The sequence below is a fragment of the Myodes glareolus genome, chromosome X, assembly GCF_982192425.1.
Source record: "Myodes glareolus chromosome X, mMyoGla1.1, whole genome shotgun sequence".
Classification (NCBI taxonomy): domain Eukaryota; kingdom Metazoa; phylum Chordata; class Mammalia; order Rodentia; family Cricetidae; genus Myodes; species Myodes glareolus.
In genome coordinates, this window is record NC_142053.1 from 55,452,789 (window position 1) to 55,477,356 (window position 24,568).

The 24,568-nt window shown below is 39.9% G+C and overlaps 1 protein-coding gene across 1 annotated transcript; it reads left to right on the plus strand.

Moving 5' to 3' along the window:
- Positions 1 to 3,061: 3,061 nt before the first annotated feature.
- On the plus strand, positions 3,062 to 9,731 carry Tspan6 (tetraspanin 6). The gene is made up of 8 exons (XM_048417951.3): positions 3,062 to 3,253; positions 4,127 to 4,315; positions 4,604 to 4,678; positions 5,509 to 5,607; positions 6,030 to 6,164; positions 6,514 to 6,597; positions 8,099 to 8,205; positions 8,897 to 9,731. The coding sequence occupies exons 1-7, from the start codon at positions 3,167 to 3,169 to the stop codon at positions 8,165 to 8,167; spliced, it is 738 nt and encodes a 245-aa protein (XP_048273908.1). The 5' UTR covers positions 3,062 to 3,166; the 3' UTR covers positions 8,168 to 8,205; positions 8,897 to 9,731.
- Positions 9,732 to 24,568: the final 14,837 nt, after the last annotated feature.

The window sequence follows — 24,568 nt, forward strand, 5'->3', positions numbered from 1 at the left end:
GCCTTAGCCCCCAGGCTCTTCTGTAGTGTCTGCACATCTAGATGGCAGGCTATAGAGTAGGTGAGTAACTACGGTAATGGACTAACGGTCTAAGCGAAGATCAGAGTCTGGCTAGACTACAAGCTCTAATGTTAGAGGGTTGGGATGTGAGAGGGAGAACATTGTTCCTGCTGGGGCAAAGAGTTAGGGTGGCAAGTTGGGATGAAGGTGGACTTTGAATGGAGGAAATAGTTTTACTGTTCAAAGGTTGGCAGGGAATAGGGAACAAGACTTGTTCAGAAGATAATCCTATTGGGCTTGGTGTGCAACAGACATTTCATGTTGGCAAGGCAGTAGGGAATGAGTTAAGATTTTGTTTGAGTTTAATAGGGGTAAGGAATTGGGGTGCCCTGGAGGACATCTGACTTAAGAGGGAGCTTTTATTTATAATGGTTCTCATGCTCGATACCTGTCAAAGAAAACCATTTAAACCTAATCTTGAAGGTTACAGGAATTTGATAGGAAAGAGACTCAAATCTCTACTAAATGTTGAATGCAACACAAGTAGCAAAATATTTAAGGAAGATATTTTCTTGGCATCAAGTACATTCTTCTTGCCCAAAATGCGGAGAAAATAACATATTGAACTAGAAAAGAAAAAGACTGGAGTCTCTGCTTTGCTGCTTGGGGATAGTGGTACTTACTGTTAGAGAAAAAGCAAAACAGAACCTCCCCCTCTCCAAGAACAAGGTGGAAATGGAGGCAGCAGGCCCTTCAGGGATGCTGTGGAGCGTCTATTTGTGATTCTAAAGTCTGAGCAGAAACAATCTTGGCTCCATCTAAGTCAAGAGAACTTTTGTTTTTACATTAGTCATGTCTCCTTTCAGTGAGTGCCCTGTGTCTGCTGAAGGAAGCAGAGGTATGAGGGGCTTGGTCTTAGGCAAGTTACTCAGCCTCTTTGAACCTGGGCTTTCATCTGTAAAATGAGGAGAGTGGTGGATTTGAACTCATAATAGGGAGTTTGTGTGGTAGGTAGGAGGCAGTAGGTATCAAGGGCTTAGCAGCAATGGTTGGTACATGGTGCTCAGTACTGCAGCCATTAATACTTGAAGGAATACGCTTATCTTATGGCCTAGAGAAGCATATGTTAAGCTGCTTTAGATGGGATTAACTGTCATTTTGGTTTGGGGTCCAGACACTAGCCTAGGTTTTAACTAAACTGAACTTTAGGATTTGGTGGCACAGCAGGGAGAAAGTGGGTGTAGCAAGGCAGGAGGCACTGGTACAAGGTGTTGTGGCCATAGGAATATTAATTTCCATGGCAGCGTTTGGTTTAGTTTGGCGTTGACTGTACTTCAAACAAAGCAGCGTTGTAAGTGGCAGAGGAAGGGAGAAGGAAAGTCAACACATTCTTGGAAATAAGATGTGCCTTTTAGATTGAGCTGGTTTGTTTTTGCTTCAGACACAAAAATATTACTTTGCTCTCAGGCTTACAATGAAAATCCCTCCTAGGCCACGGAACAAATCTAAACTTCAGAGGAAACTTTCTGTTTAGGATGACAAGGAGCTGGCGAAACTTCCTTTGATATTTGTTGTTTTTAATACAGGACTCCTCAGAGGAGGGCAGTTAGCTTAAGAAGGAAGCTTTACATAGACTTAGAGCCGGTTTCCCTCAGCTGCCCCACTGTAGCTATGGTAAATGTATTTTAAAAGCTGGATGTCTGCAACGTTTCCTGAGGACTTTACCTCAAAATGTTTACAGGAGTTTGTTCTCTCCCCTCCCCCCCCCTCACACGCACTCTATTTTCCATGCATTTGTGTATTACATCTTTGCAATTTGGTGAGAAAACCTAGCATAAACCCTGGCAATTAAGTAACTCATTTTCCAAATGTTGCTTCCCTGGACTGCAGACGTCTGGTGGGATGTTACAGGAACTGGTCCTAGGTCAATATTTAAAGCACAGGAAAGCTCTGCATGGTCAAGTTAATGGAACTTTCTTGTTCTCCGTTTCTGTGGTGGCGTGTTTCAAGCAAAGTTTCAAGTAGAAAAATTTGGGCATCCACTTGTCTTCCATGAATATATAAGCTGGCTGTTAAGTCTGTGTTGAACATAAGATATACTGCATAGAGACCAATATTGATAGCACACACTTAACCATCTCCGCTCTCAAAGAGCTTGCATTTGAATTAAGAAGCCAGTCCTCAATATGTATTCTGTGATATAGCAATATAGATCAATATGTTCATAATACATAACACCAAAGCAAGTACTGTCACCCATGATTTAGCAGGAGAAAATAGCATATTTCATTCTTACATTTTAGATGTCTGGATATCCAATTATAAAACTTCACTGCTATGTCTTACTGTATAGACAAAGGAATGTGTAAATTTGTATGATTGGTGTTTGTTTCAACTCAGATTTTCCAGAGATTACCGTTTTCTCATGAAAGGGTATATTTTATGAAGGAAATGGAAATATATGTCAATCAATATATTGTCACTGAGTCTTTGCATCCAAGAATAGTCTCCCCTCCCCATTATTACTCCTCTCTGTTTCTTGAAAGAAAACACTAGGGAATGAATTAGTGCATCAGTAAAAGAGGAGATCGGGGTGCCTATATCACTTTATTAATTTATTTGTATTTATGTGCATTTTATCTAAATGATGTGAACTTGATTAGAAGAAAGTATCCCTACCCTGTCATTCCCATGAGAAACAAAAATTGTATCTAAGTGGAGGATGATCTGATTTTTGTTTTTATTCTTTTCTTTTAGGACACTAGGGACCTGGGAGGCCGGACCTTCCAGCACTGCGGGCGGTGATAGACAACTTAGGATGAAGTAAAAAAAAAAGAAAAAAGAAAAAAGAAAAACGGGGGAGAGGGGTGGGTGGGAGGCGGGGAAGATTCCATGGGAGGAACAAAAAAATAATGAAGCACTCTCCACTAGAACCTTTCTTAGATACGGTTTTTAGTAGCCTTCAGCAGGGGGCGCTCAGAAATTGTCACAACTTTCCGGACAGCCTCCTAGACTTGACCCTCTAGAAAATCGTATTGTGTTTCCGGCTCTTCTCAGTTGCAGAGACTCGTAAGTTTTCGGCAGTTTCCGGGAAAACTCGGGAACTCCCGCGCCTGGCTGGCTCGAAAGATCGCCCTGTGCGGAGGCGCAGGGTGTCGGGCTAGTTATGGCGTCCCCATCTCGGAGGCTGCAGACTAAACCAGTCATTACTTGTTTCAAAAGCGTTCTCTTGATCTACACTTTCATCTTTTGGGTGAGACACGGGAACGGCTGGGGAACCCTGACTTAAGTGGTGGGTGTGACCCGGAGCAGAGAACCTCAGGTCTGGAATGGGATGAGGTTTGGGCGGCTGTGGTTCAGGAGACCCTGGCGCTGGCGACGTGTGGCCTAGGCCATAGTGACGGGGTCTCCCAGTTTGGAGCCGGGGCGTTGTAGCATTGATGCTGGGGTCTTGATGTGAGATGTCTGGTTGAAGTGGGACCCAGATGTCTTAGGAGATCGAGGTAAGAGCGAGAGATAAAGAACCTAGAGCACAGGAGGTGTCCCTGAACCTCGGAGATGAGAGGCTTGTCTCCTTCCCTTTGAGGGGTCTTTTGCATAATAATATCTCTCTTTTCACTGCTTCATAAGAGGGGAGTTTCCCACAGGTAAGTATGGTGTGATTCTATTCCTGCCAGTCTATCCTTGGCTTTTCTTTTGTGTACCATCCCTTTGTATCCCCATCCCCGAATTGGGGATGGGGGATGCAAGAAGTTTCTGGAATCCAGAAACGCTTTTTACCCTCCCCCTTACAAGATGGCTTTCTTTCTCAGACTGGAGTAAATTGCTTGAGGAAATTTTGATCTCTAGACACATATGCTGTGGGGTATGTGTTTTACATAGTAAAACAGATGGATTTATGCAATTTTGAGAAGATGCCTTGTCCACACGCTTCCTTTATTTGCAGAACCCTTTCCTACCTCGTCAGTACCTGCCCCCCACCCCCTTATCCTAGCCACCGCGCTGTGGCTACCAGACTGCTAAATTAATTCTCACATGCATTTTGTCTTAGACACTTCCTGACTTTATGATAGAAGACACAAGCTTGAATAGTGCCTAATTGTTTCTTCTCTGATTTCTCATGTAGATCACTGGTGTTATCCTTCTTGCCGTTGGCATTTGGGGCAAGGTGAGCCTGGAAAATTATTTTTCCCTCTTAAATGAGAAGGCCACCAATGTCCCTTTTGTTCTCGTTGGCACGGGCACTGTCATTATTCTCTTGGGCACCTTTGGTTGTTTTGCTACCTGTCGAGCCTCTGCATGGATGCTGAAACTGGTGAGTCCTTGATGTCTTTAAACTAGTCTTGATCTCCCTAGAAAAGTCTTAGATGTTCTAGCCTCGTGTCTTCGTTTCTCAGAGCTAACCATAGCTGTTTACACTTTTCCCCATTCCTTATGGAAGAAACTAACAAGCATATTTGATACTGCTTTCCTTGTTCTTTGCAACAAAGAAGAAATGTTGAACTGGTTGCTCAGAATTCCAACCATCCCCCCCCTTGTAGCTGCGATGAGTCTTATTTATACTAACTTGAACTTTATTTTTTTTTTAATTTTTACCCCACAGTATGCGATGTTTCTGACCCTCATTTTTTTGGTCGAACTAGTTGCCGCCATCGTAGGATTCGTGTTTAGACATGAGGTAAGCCTGACTTAGACAATCATACTGCGTTCAAATTTATCCTCCTGTCTCAGGTAGCCTAAGTAGTGCAGTTAGACAGTTTTCATTAATTTTAAAACCCACTTCAAGCTGTATTTCAAGCTATGCTTTCATTCTGCATCTGAAAACTAGGATTTCTAGTAAAAAATTCTGACATACTTTTAATGTAAGTGAACATTCAAAAAGTTATAGGATGATAATCACTAGAAAAAAATGATACCACAGTCACACTAATTTCTAGTTATAATTTGGTGCATAAACACCTATTAAAGTGGAGCTTTATACTGTTACTAAAGGGAAAGTAAAATACAGCGTTTATAACAAAATTAAGACCTTCTCATAAGTCACATTTTGAGAAGATATAGTTAATGTAAATCATCAAATCATTAATAGTCATATATTAAAATCCATGGCACTACTGAGAAGACATTCATCAAGTAGGCATGGCACGCTGAGAAGACATTCATCAAGTAGGGAGGGTGTATTTGAGTGCCATTTGAACTGTTAGTGCAGTCTTCCAAAGGAAAAGTTTGCAACTCAATTCGACAGGCGTCAGACTTTGTACATGGAGAAAGATTTAGGCATATACTCTCACAGCACCTTGAACTTGTAGGCATTATATTGTAATGTTTTGTTTAATAGCCCTTTCAACCAAACTATCCCTTAGGAGACCGGGATGGACCATGGAAGTTCATTACCCCACACATCAAAGATAGAACCATTGACCAGACCTAAGAATTTCTTATTTGATAGAGAAACACAATGTAGTTTCTAGAATATTTGTTTATTGGCATTTCACTTTTCCGATACAGATCAAGAACAGCTTTAAAAGTAACTATGTAAACGCTCTGAAGGAGTACAACTCCACAAGGGATTATAGGAGCGAAGCCGTAGACAAGATCCAAAGTACGGTAAGTGGTTAGAGCTGGTGCCCTTTCAGGAGCGAAGCACATTCCTTATCCTCAGAGGAAAGGATGGAGCTGGGCTCCTAGGTGTTTCCTACTTCTATGGAAAAGCAGTGTGGGGCGATACTGCATAGCTGTGTGCTGGTCTACCTACGTGTCCCGGTTCCCTTCCTCTCCACTTACATCATAGACAAATACTGTTAGTGCCAACTACAACAGTGCAGGAAAGCCAGTTGAAAACTTTCATGCTTATCCTTGGAATCAAATGCCAGTCTCTTGGATATTAAGAAGAGAAATCGTCGAGTATATTAGTGTATTGCATATTGTTTTGGTCCCATAGTACAATAAAAGATGACGGAAGGTGAAATGTCTGGCTGCAAACCAGTAATATGAACGACTACAAATGCTTTTAATTTTTTTTTTCTCAGTTGCATTGTTGTGGTGTCACCGACTGCGGAGATTGGGAAGATACTAATTATTACTCAGAATCAGGATTTCCCAAGAGCTGCTGTAAGCTCGAAGGTTGTACTCCACAGAGAGACAAAGATAAAGTCAACAAAGAAGTAAGGACCCTCTTAGGACTTTTTATCTGACGGTATTTGAGGATTTAATGGAATACCAAATGGACACACGTGTTAACTTGCATGAATATACTTAATCTAAAGTGTGTAGGGGAGCTGGTACTTCATTCCATACAGCTAGGAAGTGAATGCCCAATGCTTAGTCCAGAGGGTGGAACCAGTTGTGACTGGGGATGGATGCACAGGCTAGATTTCAGTACAATGATAGTCAAAGGCTAGCAGCTGCCCAAGACCATCTTCTGTGGACAGCTGAGTGATCAAAGCAGTATTGCCAGGAAGGAGAGCACAGCTTTTCTTGTTTTGTACTCAATGTCTTTTCCTCTGCCGTTAGGGTTGTTTCATAAAGGTCATGACAATTATAGAATCAGAAATGGGAGTCGTTGCTGGAATTTCTTTTGGAGTTGCTTGCTTTCAGGTAAGTTTTCTTTGCTCTTTGGGAAATGTCTTATTTTTGTAGGCATAAGAGAAGGGTTTTTTGCTTTTTTTTTTTCCCTCACAATGTAGTCCGTGCTGGCCTGGAACTCAAAATGTAAACCAGGCTGTCCTTGAACTCAAGAAGATCTAGCTGCCACTCCCTCTCAAGGGCTGTAATGAAAGAGGCCAGCACACCCAGCTGGGTTTCACTGTTAAGACTTGAAGGTTTTGCTTCAGGGGACTGAACAGTGAGGACAGTGTAAGGGAAGTCTTATTTCTCACAAAGCAGTCAAGTTATTCATCACAGGATAGCAACACTCTGGCTTATCTTTTGGTGACATCATGGATAATAATATACATTTGGATGTATATTGTTGATTTTGCTTTGTAATTGAGTCATTTAGTTTATTTTTTAAGTGGAGGATTTTCAGATTCATGTTTTACACAAACACAAATAAATCTAAATTTTAATTCCCATTGTCATAGCCAATCATGCCTTGAATCTATAAATGTAACACTTAAAATTTAATCCTACCAGTAAGTATACAACATATATATATGTGGGGGGGGGCTTAAACGAGAGTCTTAGCCAATAGTATGCAAGCACTCTACCACTGAGCCACATCCCAGGTTCAGTATGTATTTTCCGAAAGCAGTTAACTGTGGGAAGATACAATATTCTCATAGTTGGTCAAAAGGTGAATTGATAGGAATCTTGGTTTTACTCCGTGGTCAGTATTAGTCAGGGTTCTAAAACTTTATTATAAAGTCTTTTTTTCTGGGCTGCAACTGGCTGGCGGGTTGTAAATAGGTCCCACCAGTCTCCAGTTCATATGTGCCTGTTATTAGTCACGTTATAGACTGAATTTTTCCCGAGTTGTGCTGCTCACTGTAGTGTAAAAAGTTTGTGTGATTTGGAGTAAATTTTTAAAGCTTGTTATTTGTTGTTTTTTTTTACCTTAAGCATTATAGAAGTAAGACTAACAGGCTAGTTCCAATATATTTATAAAGTCGCATTTCTCACTATCTAAATCTGCACCGCCGGAGCAGCTACTAGCCACCTTCATTCTGAGGAGTAGATAAGATTAAAACCCCAGTTGTTCTATCTTTGTTAAAGTCCTCTGCAGCCACAGAAGTCTAATGTCTGTTGTATCGAACAGCACAAGTACTTCCAAGAAATTACTTGTTCACATTGGTTGGGATTTTACTTGATGTGTATTATAAACATTACCCTCATTTTCTTTTCAGTAGCTGACCCATGACTCTTGAATTTTCCTTTAGTGTTTGTTGTGAAGTTCTGGATCATGGTTAGTAGTAGGGCTTTTTAGATTCTTTGAATGTGACCTAGGCACTGAAGAAGTAGCTAACTTCGTCATGTAGGGGAAACTCAAGGAAGAAAATCATTGATGAATTACAAATAAGATGAGGATGCACTCATATCCTGAGCACTTTGATTTCTTTATATGTGTGTGTTTTAAATTTTGTTCTTATTTTCTCTCCAGCTGATTGGAATCTTTCTCGCCTACTGCCTCTCTCGTGCCATAACAAATAATCAGTATGAAATAGTGTAAGCAGTGTACACACGGGCTTATTCCTCTCCAGCTTTAAGGTGTGTTCAGTTTGGTTCTTAACCCTGTTCATATTGATATAATGGTAGCTTGTGCATAGGAATTATGACCTGTTTTCCAAGGTGTTCTCTAGTAGCTTGTTTAAGGCTTCTTGTTGCTGTGTAAGCACTGTTTACGCAGGTCATGTTTCTGTCTGTAAGGCTGGTCTGAAAGTATTAATCTGTGCTTGCTTTTTCAAGCATTTGTTCAATAAGAGAACTTGTTGGATTTAAGTGCTCACCTCCACATGTCACCCTAAAGATCCCAAGAGGTCTCCTTTCACATGTATTTTGACCTAGCGTAGGGAAAAACAAAGAATCTAATCATGAGCTTTAATTATGAAGTGTTAGGGGAAATAGCCCCTACTCTTGACTAATGTTGGCATTGCCCCTAGATCGTAATTTTCATTCACCGTCCAGTCTTAGTCAGTGCTTAAAGTGTTGCTTGGTAGAAAAATATTTCTGATAGACTAGATTTAGGTGAATTAAGTTCATCTGGCTTAAACCAGAAACCAGATATGGGGGGCAATTGTTACTGCTGAATCAATATCTAGTGTGCCTGTCATATTTTAACTGGGAGCACGTGGGGAGGTCGTCATTACTGGGAATAGACCAGAATGTGGGGGAATGCAGATGATGAAATTCAGGTAATAACTAAATTAACCTTTTTTTTCTTTAATTTTTGGATATTAAGGTCACCTTTGTGAGTTTTACTATCGCCTGGATGGAGACTGACATCTCATTAGCCTGGAGAACTATACCAGTAGACTGATTCAATCAAGATATTTGTGTATTGTGTTCTATGTCCACTTTCTGTCCTATTCTATATGCCTGGATCTGAACACTGGAAGAGCTAGTAAATTGTAACTGAAGTAATGCCCCATGTTTCCCTTGATTTTTATTTCTCAGTGTGGTGACTGTAAAACGTGCTGTGAATTTGCCATTTTGATACAGTGTTGATGGCAATTTAACCCCTATGAATTTGCTGTTGATGTAGTAGGATAGAAAATTGGCTTCCCTGGGTGGGCCTCTTGCTAGTCAAGAATCTGTGGCTTGATTGTATAATCTGCACCAAGAAGGAAAATGTTTCATTAGTCTCTGCTGACAGAGTCATATTGTCTAATTTCTTGCCAGGTAGTTATCAGTAGTGCCCATCATTAGTATTCTTGCGGGGTGGTAACCGGCTCAGGCTTTGAGTGCAAAGCACTAAGACTTAAGAGCCACTGCCCACGTTCTGTGACACATCAGCTTTCAGCACACAGTGTATGTATTTTTGTCTCCAAACTGAGGCATTTATACAAATTATTTGAAAGGTTATTCTTACTTTAATGGTTTCAGAACGGTTGTATTTTCTTTAATGGAACTTATCTTGATTAACTTTAGCTAGATTTTCCTCACCAAGCTGAAATAATAGTTCATGTCAACTGTCACCGTTTCGGTTCATTTTAATAGTGTTTGTTTTGGCTTGTATCCTTGATTAATAAATATAAATCCTTTGCACAATGAACACTGCATTTTCTCTAAAAGAATTGTTCTAACTTTTATAAAATCTCCTGGAATGGTTGTTTTCCACTGAGAAAGTGAAGTCCTGCATTTCCACGTGTAGTCCCACTTTTAAGGACGAAAGGTAAGCCCAAGGCCTTGGCTCTGTTATTAAAAAACTAATATCCCTGTCTAAAAGTAGTGTTTTCTTTGATAAAATCACATTCCAAGTCATCAAATAAAATGTACTTAGCATTTTCTTAAGAGATCAGACTTTTTTGGTGGTATAGTTTGCATTGGAAAGTTGCATAAGAAATCATGTAAGCTGTGTCATTAGAATAATGAAATTATTACTCCTTTGACTTTGTGTCTGTGCATCCAGTAGTGAATGCTGCTTCATGTCAGAGTCCCCGGATTCATGGTGATGAGTCAGTTATTATTCTCAATAAAGTGGTCAAAAAACTATCCAGTTGATGATAAGGAAGGGACCAGTTGGAGGGGAAGGAGGCACAAGAGAGGGTTATGAATGGGATATGATCTGAGTATATGATATACATGTAATAAAAGTGTAATGAAGGGCTGGGGTCCATGGCATTTGCCTAATAGGCATGAGGCCCTAATTCTTAGTCCTGCAAAAAGAGAAAAAAAAAGAAAAGAAAAGAAAAGGAAAAACAAGACCAAAACAACCTATGGTGCTGGAGAGCTAGCTCGGTTAAACTGCTTGCCTTGCCTTGAAAACACAAAGACCTGAGTTCTATCCCTGGGAGGTGGAGACAGGAAGATCCCTGGGGCCTACTGACCCCCCAGCATAGCCTACTTGGTGAGTTCCATGCTAGTGAAAGTCAGTCTCAAGAAACAAAAAGATGGTTGGTGTCTGACACTTAAGATGTTAACGTGTGTACTCCACCAAGAGCATATGTACATAAACACAAAATTTCATAATGAACCCCATTTGGGGACCATTAGTAGATGCTAAAAACAACAAAAAATGTGGTTAATAAACTTTAGGTAGTTGTGTTGAGATGTTAGGTAGTTGTGTAAAAAGGGTATTCTTGAATTTTTGATGTGTGCCTTTGGACATAAGAGTGCTAAGTATACACTCCTAATGCGATGTCTGATTTCTAGGCATAGGGGTTAATGACAGGAAAAAGCATTGCAAGGGTCAACACAATAGTTTTTCAAAGAAATTTTTATCTCCAAGTCTTTTAAGATTTTCTTTAGTTTTTGTAAAAAGGGTTTTTTTTCCTCACTAAAAACAGCTGTAGAAAATTAAAATATGGGAAGCAGAAAAAGAAAAAATAATAATACATCTCCCTGTCCACTTCTGAGTGGCTTGGTTAGTTTTTAGCTGGGCTCATTTTGGATGGCACAGTACACAGGGCCACTCATAAAGCTGCCATATGTCTGTGCACACTGGGCTGCAAACCTGCGTTCTGGTGGTGACCAGTGCTCTGGGATTCTCAGATGCTTTCTGAGCAGTGGAAAGTTTCCCAGGCCTCCGCTGATTAGAATAGCTGGCGAGACTGGGGACCTAGGGATGCAGGGCAAGATTAGGCACTTGCCACCGGTGCCCTTCTCGAGCTGACACCTGTAATAGTTCAGCGAATGACTTCCTTCTGTGACATAGGCCTGCATTCGAGTCTTCATAAAAAATTCCTTTGAAGCTCTGTTGTAAAAATCTGGCAAACTTGCTGTTTTTTTTCTCTATATTATACCTATATTTCAAACGACCCTTCATCTTTGGTGTGTTGAATGCATCCGGTGGGCTGCCTTCCTGTCAGGAATCAGATTCTGCACTGCATGGGGCTCGGGGCTCGGGGCTCTGAGCTCCAGTCGGAGACCAGCGCTCTATAGGCATGTTTTCTGAAAATAGGGAACGCTTGGTAGTTTTCCATGGCCTAGTCCATGTGAGCAGTCAGTTTATGTTGTGGGCATCAAAGTTGTGGACCTGCATGCCTAATAGAAGGTATAAATACCATTTCTGTTTCCCTCAGAGCTCAGATGAGATTCTTTGAGATTTTCTCTTTTTAACCCCCCACCCCCACCACCACCATCAACATCTAAGTTAGCACTTTGCCAGTGGCGTGGTCAAACACATCTTTTAAGTTATGTGATGGAAGGCAATATAAGCATTTGTGTGTGTAAAACTGACTTAGTTCCTTTGGACTGTGTTGTGTGGGTTTCTGTGTTTGTAGAGTAAAATCTAGCACAAGATAAAAATACCATTTCTGCCTTTCCCCACAGTATTCTGATTTTACTAATTTTTTTCCCTTCAAATTGATGCCCCCAGTTCTAGATTGGCAAACCTAACCTTCCTAATTAAAAAAAAAAAAAAAAAAAGGAAAAGAAAAAAAATATACACAAATTAAAAATAGCTACAGGGAAGTGAGACTTTCATTTTTTTAAGACTTCGCTAGTTAAAAACATTGCCTAGATTACTTCTAAGAAGGTTCATTGTGATTTAATTATGGCTTTTCTATTAGGTGCCCTACCCCATGAAGCTTAGTGGAGTTGGGCGCTTATGAGAGCACCGTAAATGCTAATGGAATAAATGAATGAATGAGTGACTCTAATTATAATGACTCTTTAATGTTCTGGGAAAAACAAGAGGTTGATCTAAATATCTCGTTCTACATAAGCCAGTGTTTATGTAACAGAAACCACCTACCTACCTACCCAGAAACCACTTAACCTCAGAAGCCACTGTGAACTTCCCCCGTCAGGGTCAGATCACTTCTTGCTTCTCTTTCTCCAATCCTTTGCTGTGTTTGACGCCACTGAAAGCGCCCCTCCCCCTTGTTTGATTTAGACTGCCTGAGATGCTGATCTTCTTTCCGGTCACTGATCTTTCCAGTTGACTGGAATTTCCTCTTTTCTGGTGTCCTTGTGAGGGCTTGCATTTGCTTCTCTGTTCTTCCTTTCGGCTTCTGTTACCTCGAGGAACTCCACGGAGCTGACAAACGGGGTTATCTCTTACATGCTTCTGTTTTGTGTTGGTCCTCGGAACTCATTTGCATTCCCCTTGCCCTCTGACAGCTAGAAGCTTAGCACTTTGACCAGGCAAATGTTCCCTAACAGCCTTCTGTGACATCTGTAGCATGGTCAGTAACAGGTACACATTTGGTGCTCTCTGAGGTGCCTCTTTCACCAGGGTGATGTGCTTGATGAGAATTGTTCCTCGTTGGCTCTGCCACATACTTTTATTAGGTGATCACAAATTCTTTTTATTTTATTTTTTTTAAAAAGAAAACAAACTATCTTTTTTTTCCCATTTTACATACCAATCCGAGTTCCCACTCCTTCCCCTCCTCCCATTTCCTCCACCTTCCCCTCCACCCCTACCCCGGTCCACTCCTCAGAGAGGGTAAAGCGCATTGCTTTGTGGAAGGTCCAAGGCCCTCCCTACTAAATCTAGGCTGATCAGGAATCCATCCAAAGAGAATGGGTTTCCAAAAAGCCAGTACAAGCAGTAGAGATAAAACCTGGTGCTAGTGCCAGTGGCCCCGCAGTCTGCCCCAGCCGTACAACTGTCACCCACATTCAGAAGGACAAGTTTGGTCCTATGCTGGTTCCTTCCCTGTCTGGCTGGAGTTGGTGAGCTCCCATTAGTTCAGGTAAACTGTTTCAGTGGGTATCTCCATCATGGTCTTGACCTCTTTGCTCATATTCTCACTCCTCCCACTCTTCAACTGGACTTTGGGAGCTCAGGCCAGGTGATCACAAATTCTTTAGGTAGGATTGCCATTCCTGATCTGGTGACACTATCATCACCATATCTTCAAATGTTTTGTTTAAGAACATTGAAATGGTGACTTGGAAGGGCTTATCTGTGTTGAAACACGGAAGCTTTTCACCACTTCTTCTGGGAAAACATTAAGTCCGGTAGCAATATCCCAAAGCAAGTCAAATGGATTCGGTGTGAAAAGCACAACTGATTCACAAGTATGTGCACTTGGTCTACAGTGGATGGAACAGCTACTCAATCAGCTGAAGCTTGTAGAGTAGCTCTGTTGTGTAAAACTGGGGAAATACACCTAGGTACGGCATAGGAGATTTGGAGAGGTACAGGTTGGCTGCATTGTATTTTCACTGTCTGGAAAGACTATAGCTTTCTTAGAAGAGAAATGGCATGTTAAGAGAAAGTAGGGCATTGGCTCAAAGGATTTTCTTTCCTAATGCAAGTCCTCCTCCAGAGGGGAGACAGAGCATTGTTGCTTCTTGAGATCTCACTAGCTGCTCCAGTTAACTACCACAGGTAGGGTGGTAGTGCAATCCCATTCCCCACCTTAAAAAAAAAGATGAAGATTGTTGGTTTATTCAATATGTCCAAGTTTATATAACTTGTAGTGACAGATCTTGAATTTGAATGTAAATCAGATTTTGCACCTATGTTTTTTTCATTGCATTTTTACTACATTTGTTTGTTATGTGTTGTGTGTCACTTGTGTGTGTGTGTGTGTGTGTGTGTGTGTGTGTGAGAGAGAGAGAGAGAGAGAGAGAGAGAGAGAGAGAGAGAGAGAGAGAAATTGGGACCTGAACTCAAGGTCTTGGGCAGGCTAAGAAAGTGTTTTGCTGTTGAACCAGACACTCGTAACCCTATATAATATTTTGTTTTGATTTGGCTGTGTCTTAATATCAAAGGAGATTTGTGATATAGCCTATATCTAGCAAACAGAAAAAAACAAACAAAACCAAAACCCTTCTCTTTTCCAGATATTTTTCATCAGCCTTTACTAAATGTGAAATCTTTCAAAAGAAAGGTCTTCATGAGAAGGACATCCTGTTTTCTCATGGCATGCCCACGAAAAAGGTGTTGGTAAACAATAAGTGCATTATTACAAACCAGCTCGCCCTGTTGCTATTCCTAGTGGACTCCTCAAAATTACTGAATCAAGGAATGGCCCACAAAACGTTTATTCTAGTTTAAACATTAAGCACTAATTTTATCTGTCTTGTCACACAGTCAAACGTTTACAAGCTATTATTTCCTGTGATAGTAAAGCTAATTCCCATCTCTTGGTTGTTTTCATAGTCTATTCCCATGAGAGTATCTTGAGCAGAAAAGCAAACAAGACAAATAAATAAACCTCTACTGCACAGACATACATATGCCAGAGGCAGAATCACTCTCACCCTGTAGGCGCAAATCCAGACAGTTTTCATTAAATGGATTCCTTTTCTTCTGTGCAAATGCATGTGAGAATCTCTTCCCCTGTTGGTCAGCAGTAATGTTCCAGGCAGCTAGCACCCCTGTAGGAACCCAGGATATTCTGGGGATTGGGAACTTTATACTAGAGTTCACTGTAGTCCTGAATCCGAACCCAGGATATTCTGGGGATTGGGAACTTTATACTAGAGTTCACTGTAGTCCTGAATCCAATTTGATCATGGTTTTGTGAAGCGGTGCAAATAGCACAGGCTCTTCTTTGATGAAGTGTGTCTCAGCCCTATGCAGTCCTTTTTCTTGGCCTCAGAGCACCCTGTGGCTCTGACATTGGAAGGATGAAATGTAGCAGAAAGTGTGTCATGGTAATTAATGGAGAATTTGACCTCCTGAAAACATTCTTCAAAGAACTGGGAAAAGATATAAAAATGTTCAGGGAAAACTTAAAATGTGTACTCTAACAAAGATAACCAGCACTTTGATGTAAAAATAGTAGTGTCATCTACAAAAAGAATACATGAATTATTATAAATTGTATAAGATCTCAGAGTTCAAAGAGTAATACGTAGAAGGGTCCCTTTCAGGCCCCCTCGTTCCTGTTTCCTAGGGAGTTGTTAACAAGCAATCCTTGTAATTTCTTCTGTATACTGTCCGATAGCAGTCTATATATCTCTGTTTGTCCTTGTACTGATAGCGTCATGGTTTAGACTACATCACAAATCATAAAGCCAAGTCAATGGGGCTCATGTTCGAGCTCTGTGTGCTCTGTGGTGAGTTATTCATATCTTTGTGCCTCCGTTTTGTCGCTAATAAAAGTGGAACAAGTGATACTATCTACCTCATAGCCTGTTGTGAGGATTAAGTGAATTGCTATGTGCCAAGTACTAAAAACAGTGTCTGATACATACTAAAACCTATCCTGTCTAATGTTTACAAGAAATGCATAGAAATGGTGTTTCTTACCATGAAATCCAGTCATTTCAACTGTACAATTCAGTCTTTTACTAACATTGCTGTATGGTGAAGTCATCTCCATAAATTAATTTTACATTTCTGAGCTCCACAAAATCCCTTGCTTTTGTTCTCAGTTAAAGATTGTTTCTACACTCTACTGTATGCAGTCATTAATCCACTTTCTCATTCTAGACATTTTATATAAACAACCATTCTATAGACTTTTGGGTTGAACATAATTTACTCCATAGAACGTAACAGCGATCCAAGATGGGGCACGTGTGGTAGTCTGCTCCTCTTGCTGCTGAGTAGTGTTCTGTTGTATTTATACAGTTGAGAGACGTTTAACTTTGTATTGTTTGGGGAAATTTTGAAGAATGCCACTGTGGGCATTTCCAGAAAGGTCTTTGTGTGGGCATACTACACACATTCTTAAATATTTTGTTTATTTGATATACTTTAGGTAGGGTCAGAGAAGATAAAAGTTATAAAATGCATTTCCACTGTCCTATGTTTATTTGTGAAGTCATTGTGTAGATTGAGTTATTGCTTCATAGTCTCATTACACACTGAAGGACCTTTTTTCATATTTATTACATATGTAGCTTATTAATGAAAGTACTTTGTGTTTTTTGTTGTTGTTCATTTAAGAATGCATCAAATATTTTTTTAGTTATAAAAGATAGTTTTGTCAAATCTAAAATTTGTTAAAATAAATTTAGACTTATTTATTCTATTTTAAATGCATGACTGTTTTGCCTGGATGTATGTATATGCATCACATGCATGCCTGGTGCACACGGAGATTAGAAAAGTGTGTTGAATCCCCTGGAATTGCAATTACAGAGGATTGCTAGCTTGCATGTGGGTCCTGGGAACTGAACCCAGGTCCTCTGCAAGAACACCAAGTGCTCTTAAGCATTGAGACATACATTCACCCTCAGATATAGAATTCAGTAGGCACTTGTTTTCCTTTCACCCTGAGTATACCTTCTCAGTGCACTGTGGCTGCTGCTGTTTCTAATGAGACTACCACTGTTAATATTATCAAGGATCTCTTGTATGTAATGAGTTGCCTCCCTCATGTTGCCTTCAAGAGTGAGTGCTTGTCTTTCAGCATTGTGATTATGGTCTGTCTGGGTATATATATTGTGTCCAGCCCAATTTGAGTCTCGATATGTGAATCAAAGTTCTTCATAGTGGTCATTATTTCTTCAAATGTTCTTTCTACTCCTAATCCATTGGTATATTTAGTGGTTCATTACAGGACTATGAGGGTCTGTCCATTTGTTTTATCATTTTTACTTTCTGTTACACAGACTGTGCTATCTTGGTCTATCTTTGAATTCTCGGATATTTTCTGAAGTTCAAGTCTGTTGTTGAAACCTTCTAGTGAAATCCTTCATTACTGTATTTTTAAGCTTTAGAATCCCTTTCCCTGCTTCTCTTCTCCCTCCCTGCTTCTTCTCTTCCTCCCTGCATCTCTTCTTCCCCATTTCCCCTTTCCCTTCCTTCACCATGTCTTTCCTACTTGGTATATAAACTTGCAATTTTAAACTTTTAAACTTGCAATTCCCTTGCTTCCTTGCTTCTGCCTCCCAAGTGCTATAACTACTATGCCTGGTGCAAGTTCCTTTAGAACTTCTACTCTGGACCTTTAAAAATGTTTATTTTTGTTGAAATTCTGTGCTTAAATGATAAGGTATCATTGTCATAGGTTTCTTTTTGGAAAATTTAAAGCCACAAATCCCTGTAGTCCTTTGAATATGTCTATCGAAACCGTTTTTAGTCTTCATATCTCATCCCAACTTTCTTGAATAGTTGTGGCAAATGGATATTTTAGATGATATAAAATGGATATTTTAGATGATATAAATTGCTAACTCAGTATCTTATTTTCCCCCTCCACAGACCCAGAAGCTACATTTTAGCCTTAACTAAATAATGTTCCATGCTCACTCTGAAACATAGGACAGGCAGAACCTGGTATAAAATCTTTCCAAAGACATGGTTCAATAGGGAGGGAGACGGAAGCAATTCTAGGGATAGCTCCCAAAATCAAATAACAGCTGCTGAGGTGAGACAGCCTGAGCGGAGCGAAATCCCATGTAAATCTCATCCTCCACAGCAGCAGCAACACTGTAAGTAAAAATGATAAACTCTGACTTTTCCAAATATCTGGAAATTTATCAAAGGCCTAAGGTAATCCAAGGAAGACTTAGTTTGAAAAAAAAATTACCCTGCGTTTCCATGAGAACACTTGCTAGTATTTGAACCTGGCCCAGATCCATGTGCCTCTCCCCAATTCCACAGTCATCTTGAAGAGCTGCAGAATTGCAATTGCAGCACCTGTGACAAGAAGCAGTTTTCCAGAGCTAAGAGTGGGCAGACGATCTTTGAAGCTCTTGGGAAGCATGTGACCATTGGGTCTCATGGCTCCCTGGGAAAGCCCCATTTACAAAGTATTCTCATGATTTTACCCGCATCAGAGCTTTTTCTCCTGAGAGAGGCCCTAGCTGTAGTGTAGATGTCTAGAAGAATCAGCTTCGGCTAATGCTCTTTAAGATGACTTCTATGTGAGGTGGCCAAACACCTAAAAGAAAGATCTCACCGTTAATGATGGACTTTAAAGAGTGCTGATCTATTTCAAGGGACCTGGAAAGCTACCTTTATGTTTAGAGCTGTCTAAATCCCAGGAGGGACCTGAGAGAACCGCCTTCCCAGTTCATAGCTGGCAAACTTGAAGGCTCTGGCAAGCCAAAGTGAAAGCGAAGGCAGAGTTAGAAACTGAGACCAGTGAAAGGGTGCCCTCAGATGGCAGAGGGCATCATTGCTGGAAAATGGTGGAGAAATTGTTTTAGGTCATCGCAGGAACTACCTGATAAATCATTAGCTTATTCCTAAACTGAGCAGAAACATAGCCTTATGGTATAGGTAACATGAACCTTATGGAATTCGTCCTGGAAAGTCACTAAACAAAAGAAAAACAAAAACGAGGAAACAAATCATGTCTGACTTATTTACTGTTCCAGAGTGGGTCTAAAATGCCACTTCTTTAGCTGTAGCTAAAGTGCAGCTCCCAGGCCAGTGGACGGTCCAGTGGGTAAAGAAGGTTGCTCCCAAGCCTGACAACTTCAGTCTAATCCTTGAAACCCATGTGGTTGAAGAGCAGAATCGACTTCCTGAAGTTGTCCTCTGACTTTCACATAAACACACTCACAGTCACAAATAAATGTAAAAAAAAATACATAAACAGGGCTCCCTTTATCAATTGCTCTCAGACTCTGATGAACTCCAAATGGAACATATATTTTCTTGTGAACATTTTGGCTGTTTTTTGGTGATCTTCTGCATTCATAGTCACACCTAGAAAGAATGGTGTGTTTTGAGCTCATAAACTGTTTTGTAGAGGCTCAGAGAGGAAGACCATCGTGTCTGTGTTTTAAAAGAGTTTTATGCAGAGAATCCAGAGAAGAAAATAGTGGTTTGATGGGAGGATGCAGAAGTAAAAAATGGAAGGTCTGCAACTGAAGATGCCACGTACCAAAATGCCAGATGAGGCTCAAAGAGAGAATGATTATGCTGATTGTAAAGAAAGCACCTCACTTCTCTGAACTGCTGTCTTCAATTATGTGTGTGTTTGGGGGCACAAGTGTGGTTTATAAGAATGTCAAAGTTTCTGATTAGCTAACTCTATGTAACTAGTGATACTCTTAGCATATTTTGTAAAATGTATCGGTGTTATTCAAAAGTATTAATGATTGGGGCTGGAGAGATAACTCAGCAGTTAAAAGCACTGACTGCTCTTGGAGAGGATGAAGATTTGGTCCCCAGTACCCACATAGAGACTCACAACCATTTGTAACTTTAGTTTCAGAAGATCTGACTTCCTCTTCTGGCCTCCATGGACACTAGGCATGCATGCAGTGTGCATACATCCATGCAAGCAAAGCATCCGTACATATAAACTAAAAATAAATAGTAATTAAAAATTATTCCCGGGCTGGATGTGTCAGAATCACTAGTGGAGGGAAGAATTGATAGAACACAAATCTCTGAGCCTTGTTCAAAGCTTCAGAATCCCTGAATCATGGAGCTTTAGCTGCATACTTTGAACAGGCACCCCAGGAACTTCTGATACAGACTCCAGTGTGAGAACCATTGAGCCAGAGTATATTTAGATATGGTTTGTCTAGCACACAGTAGCATCTGGTGACACAGACCATGATCTCAAATGGCGCTGGTATATGAATTCATATTCACCTTGTCCCTGGAGCGGCTCTGGCTTCCACTAGTTTTGTTCTCCAGCTAATGCTGTCCTGAGATTTTTGAACCCAGCAGCAAGATATCCTCTTTCTGGGCTCTGGAAAGTAATCATTAATGCCCAGCTTTCTAAAGCTTTCCCCCAGTGTTTGATGCTGCCTGTAGCTCTTGATTTTGCCAGTAGAGAGCACAGTAAGTCTGCTGATCTTAAGCTTTGTAAAACAAAGAAGGCTGAGATGTTTATTTTCTTCCTTTTCACATGGGTTTCTTTTCTTCCTGGTTCGACAGAAAGAGACAAGGGCCACTTCTATATGAGGGCAGGAATGTGACCTTCTAGGTTGTGGTATTCATTTTTCAAAGATAGCACAGAATGAAATCTAATGCCTATGTAAAAACATAGAAAAATATCTCCAATTTCATGTCACTTGACGATGAAATTGAGGTCTCCTTTTGTGTGTAATTCAGGTTATGAGTGAGTACTTTAAAATGGGGTGTGAAAAGTTGAGAAATGTGTAAGAAAACTTAGGAGATGCTGAATTACTAAAGGTTTTAATATGTGGATCTTTATGAAAGTTTTCTGTGATTGGAGTTTCCCCCCTCCTTCTCAGCTACTGAAAACTGCTTAATTTTCATCTACAAAGAATACTGGAAAAGAATGGGTTTGGAGGCTTTGGGAATAAGCTAAAACATGTATCATCATTCTCTCCTCTTTTCCCAACTCCCACAAATCAAACTGAGAACAAAATAGTACCACACTCAAATGAAAAACCTGTCTCAGTGTTTTCTGTACAACCCAAAGAGAAGGAATGGCTCATGAATAAGATGCAGGCAAACAGAAAAAAACCACGTTTTATAATAAAAAAATATATCGAACAGAAGACAAATAGAATTTCTGTCCAATAATCTCTGCACTTGAACAGGCTTCATTCTTAAGACACCTAAGTATAATACTGCTTCACCACACTGCAGGGTGTTGGTTAATATTTGTTGAGTATCCACAACAAATGTGCTGACAGAGGATCAATTTCTGTTGGTGGGTCCAAAAACTGAGTAATTTTCAAACTAATAATTTTCTTTATTTTATTAAGGCCTTAATAATCACTGTATTTTCTGTGAATATAAAGGTTTCTACCCTTGGGACTGGTATATAAATTGGTTACAGGCTTTCATATCTTCAAATCCATATTCATTGGCATGACTGATGGCATAAAAGATGAAGATTTTGAAAAAAATGTGTGGGTTATTGGCTCTTGATAGAAAAGAGGGATTTCCTCGAATGATAGTAAAATAAAACTTTTTTCTGGCCTCAGTCTTTCACATCTGCTCTGCGTATAATATGTCATGAGATTTACTGTTCTTTTAGACACATTTTGATTCTCCACCATGGAAAGCACAACATTTTCTTTAGTCAATTTACCTTTGTCAAAATAAAAGCCCTTTAATGAATAGTATCATCTTATGAAGGTCTTACTCCAAAATCTAATGAGTTTTGAGAAACAAAACCTGTCCCTCAAGTTTTCCGAAACAATACCATATTCTGATTCCAGGGTACCTAGGTAAGACTACTTAAATGGCTTCCTTATCCAATTCTAAGTCTTTCCATGCTCTCTCCTTAGTCACATATAAATGTCTCTGAAATGTTAAAAGTAGAGGAATTGTTATATTTGTCTTCTGACTTTGGGTGTGAGTTGTACACTATAGCAATTTCATACCATTGCATTAAGCCAGATGTGTGCAATGAAGCTGTAGCAAAGCCAGAGTCAGTAAAGTCGCTTTTGATTATCTTTCTAACACTTAGCCTTGCCTTGTGTAGCTTTGAATTCACACTGTCTGTGAGCATAGCTGTCATTTCTTCATGGGTGCTGTCGTTTCCCTTTTGCTTTCATTTTTTTAGAGCTAAAGTTAATCAGACTGGTTTGTGAACATATAAGAACAGGTCTTTGTTAGTGACTTTTACTCATTTGCAAGTCATATAAGTGAGTTGAACAGGGATTTTGAAAAGTGGCATGTCAGGGCCAAAGAGGTGCTTCTTCATTAGCTGAGATTGAGATTGTAGATCTGATGACAAGTTACCAGATAACTGCCCAGTTGTCAGTTACCCTTTCTACTGTATCTTTGTAACTTCTTCATCACTAACGGCATCTTGATTTCACTTGATGCAATCATAAGAGTAATATACCCATCTTTCTGAACTCTATTTGGTCACATGATTACATTTAAGCTTAGGAAATATAAATGGAAGTCTACACAAAAGATAGGATGGCATTTTATCCTTTCTACCTTCTTTCTGATGCCAGTATGGACTGTGGATATAATGACTACACTTATTAGACTTATCTTAGATTGTGAGGTAAACTTGAAGGTAAAAACTACATAATCAGGATGGTGGATGAGAGAGGAAGGGTTCACAGGTCATTTGATTGAACAACCTGGATCATCTTATTTAAATGTTACATACTTTGAAAGAATTACTGTTTTGTGTAGCCAAACTTGAACCTGAAAATATAGCAAAATAAATAATCTCTGGAGATAAAGCTTTACAAAGCTCTCAGAACACTTGGTAGCTCAGTTCAAAGCAAATCAGCTGTTATCTTTTGAAAGAAAAGTTTTGTTTTCCTAGAGTGTTTGAAGAATTTTTGCTTTTTTGAATCCTTTAGCAAAAACTGTCTTATAGTATCTTAATTGTTTAGAGTCCACAGATTGTATCATACAAAGTATTTTATAAATGCTATCAAACAAGAAGGACACTTTATTTTCATTGTCAAGCTCAATGCTGGTTATCCCTCGGCAGTTGGAAGTATTAGTGTGACAGTTGTCCTAGGTTGGTATGACCTTAGAGGGAGACACTCTTAAAAGGAGAAGTAATTTAGAGGAACAGGAAATAGAAAAGGTCAACCACAAGCCATTCTGATTTCAGAATAATGTGATTTAGCATGACCAAAACATCAAAGGCTATTATTGGAAGAATTGGTGGGGTCAGGTTACTGCACAGTGGCTTATTGGATATACACGACTCAAACTTCACACCAAGGGATGGATTTCAGGTGGCACAGAGAGTTTGTGAGTTGGCAAACCCATGTAAAATAAATCTGGGCTCCTTTGTAAAATAAACAAGCTCAAATCCCATCTTCTATCTCTTGGCACTTCCACTCCTGCCTTTTCTTTGGCCAACTGTGGCTAGGTCCTGTACCCTTAAGTCCCTTGCCCTTGGCAAGTGTCCTGCTCTTGGGTCAAGGAAGACTGGTAACAGTGTAAGACTGAGTCGTATTTTAGTAGCTGATATCTCTGGAAGAGCAGCAGAAATACTGCTGTCAGTGGAAAATTCAGAATGGCAGATGATAGCATCAATTAGGGAAGGACAGATGTAAACAGTGTATTAATATCACTGTCAGAGATCAGCTCAGCATTATGGAATTGCTGCAGTCTTTTGGTTGTTGCTGCCATTTGTTTTGGTTGAAAGATTTCTTGTGGCTTGGTCTGTTTTCTTTGGTTCAATATGCCTGTCTTTTAGAGCCCTTTTACCAAGGATAATAGGCATAAATATGAAGTTAAGAAAGTAGAGAAATATATAGGTAAACAGAACCAAATACCAGAGCAGTAAGTAGACAAGTGACTATTTACTTCTTAGTCTATAAATACTGGAACAGAATATTCATCTAAAGAAATCATGTGACTATTGGATATGTGACTTTCATGGAAATTTATTTGAAATACTCTAGGAGACATTGGAGCAGGACTTCTGTGATGTCAGGGACAATAATTTTTGTATATACACCCATACCTGGTTTTGAATATGGAATCACTTTTTTTTTCTTGTTGGGAAACAGCATACTGTCAGCAAAATTAAGCCCTAGATGAAACTTCTTTAAAAAAGGAAAGCCAAAATGAAATCATTTTAAGGGTATAAATAAAATAGATCCACGCATTTCCTGACAGGCTGAATGAGAAGGTCCATATTTATCTCAGTAAGCTTTCAGCGTTAGACTTTAGGAGCCAAAGTGACAGTTTTGGACTCAGCCAGACAGTGAGCCTTATATATAAAAACTCAAAATAGATTTTCTTTGCCCCTAGTTCTGCCAAAGAACCATTTTAGGTGTGCAGGAAGGCGCTGAGAGCAGTAATGCATAGTGTCCTTCTGCTGAGGGGGAGCAATGGATGGTTTTGCCTCACCTGACTTTTCTTAATTGGAATTTAGATTCCCAAAGAATCTGAGTGGTAATATATTTCTTGTGATTTTGCAGAAGTTATGCCTTTTGCCTTCCCCCTCCCCTTATACGTAGAATTATTGAGACCTGGTATTAAAATGCAGAAGCCTGCAGTTTTATAATGGAAATAGGTCATTGGGCTGTGGGCAGTCAATGGGGACATTCGATCATTCTGGGGTTAGAGCATTCCTCACTGTTGTAATTGTCAGAGGATGAGGAATGCAGAAATGGATTTTAGTAAGAAAACATTCATCGCCAGATTGAACAAAGCTCAATGCTAACTTTTTGTGATGTTCCA

Bases quoted from the DNA above. Each gene is read 5' to 3' on its own strand.
- Tspan6 (XM_048417951.3), top strand. From the start codon at position 3,167: ATGGCGTCCCCATCTCGGAGGCTGCAGACTAAACCAGTCATTACTTGT. The intron at 4,316-4,603 runs GTGAGTCCTTGA...TTTACCCCACAG, and splicing joins CTGCATGGATGCTGAAACTG to TATGCGATGTTTCTGACCCT. The intron at 6,165-6,513 runs GTAAGGACCCTC...CTCTGCCGTTAG, and splicing joins AAGATAAAGTCAACAAAGAA to GGTTGTTTCATAAAGGTCAT.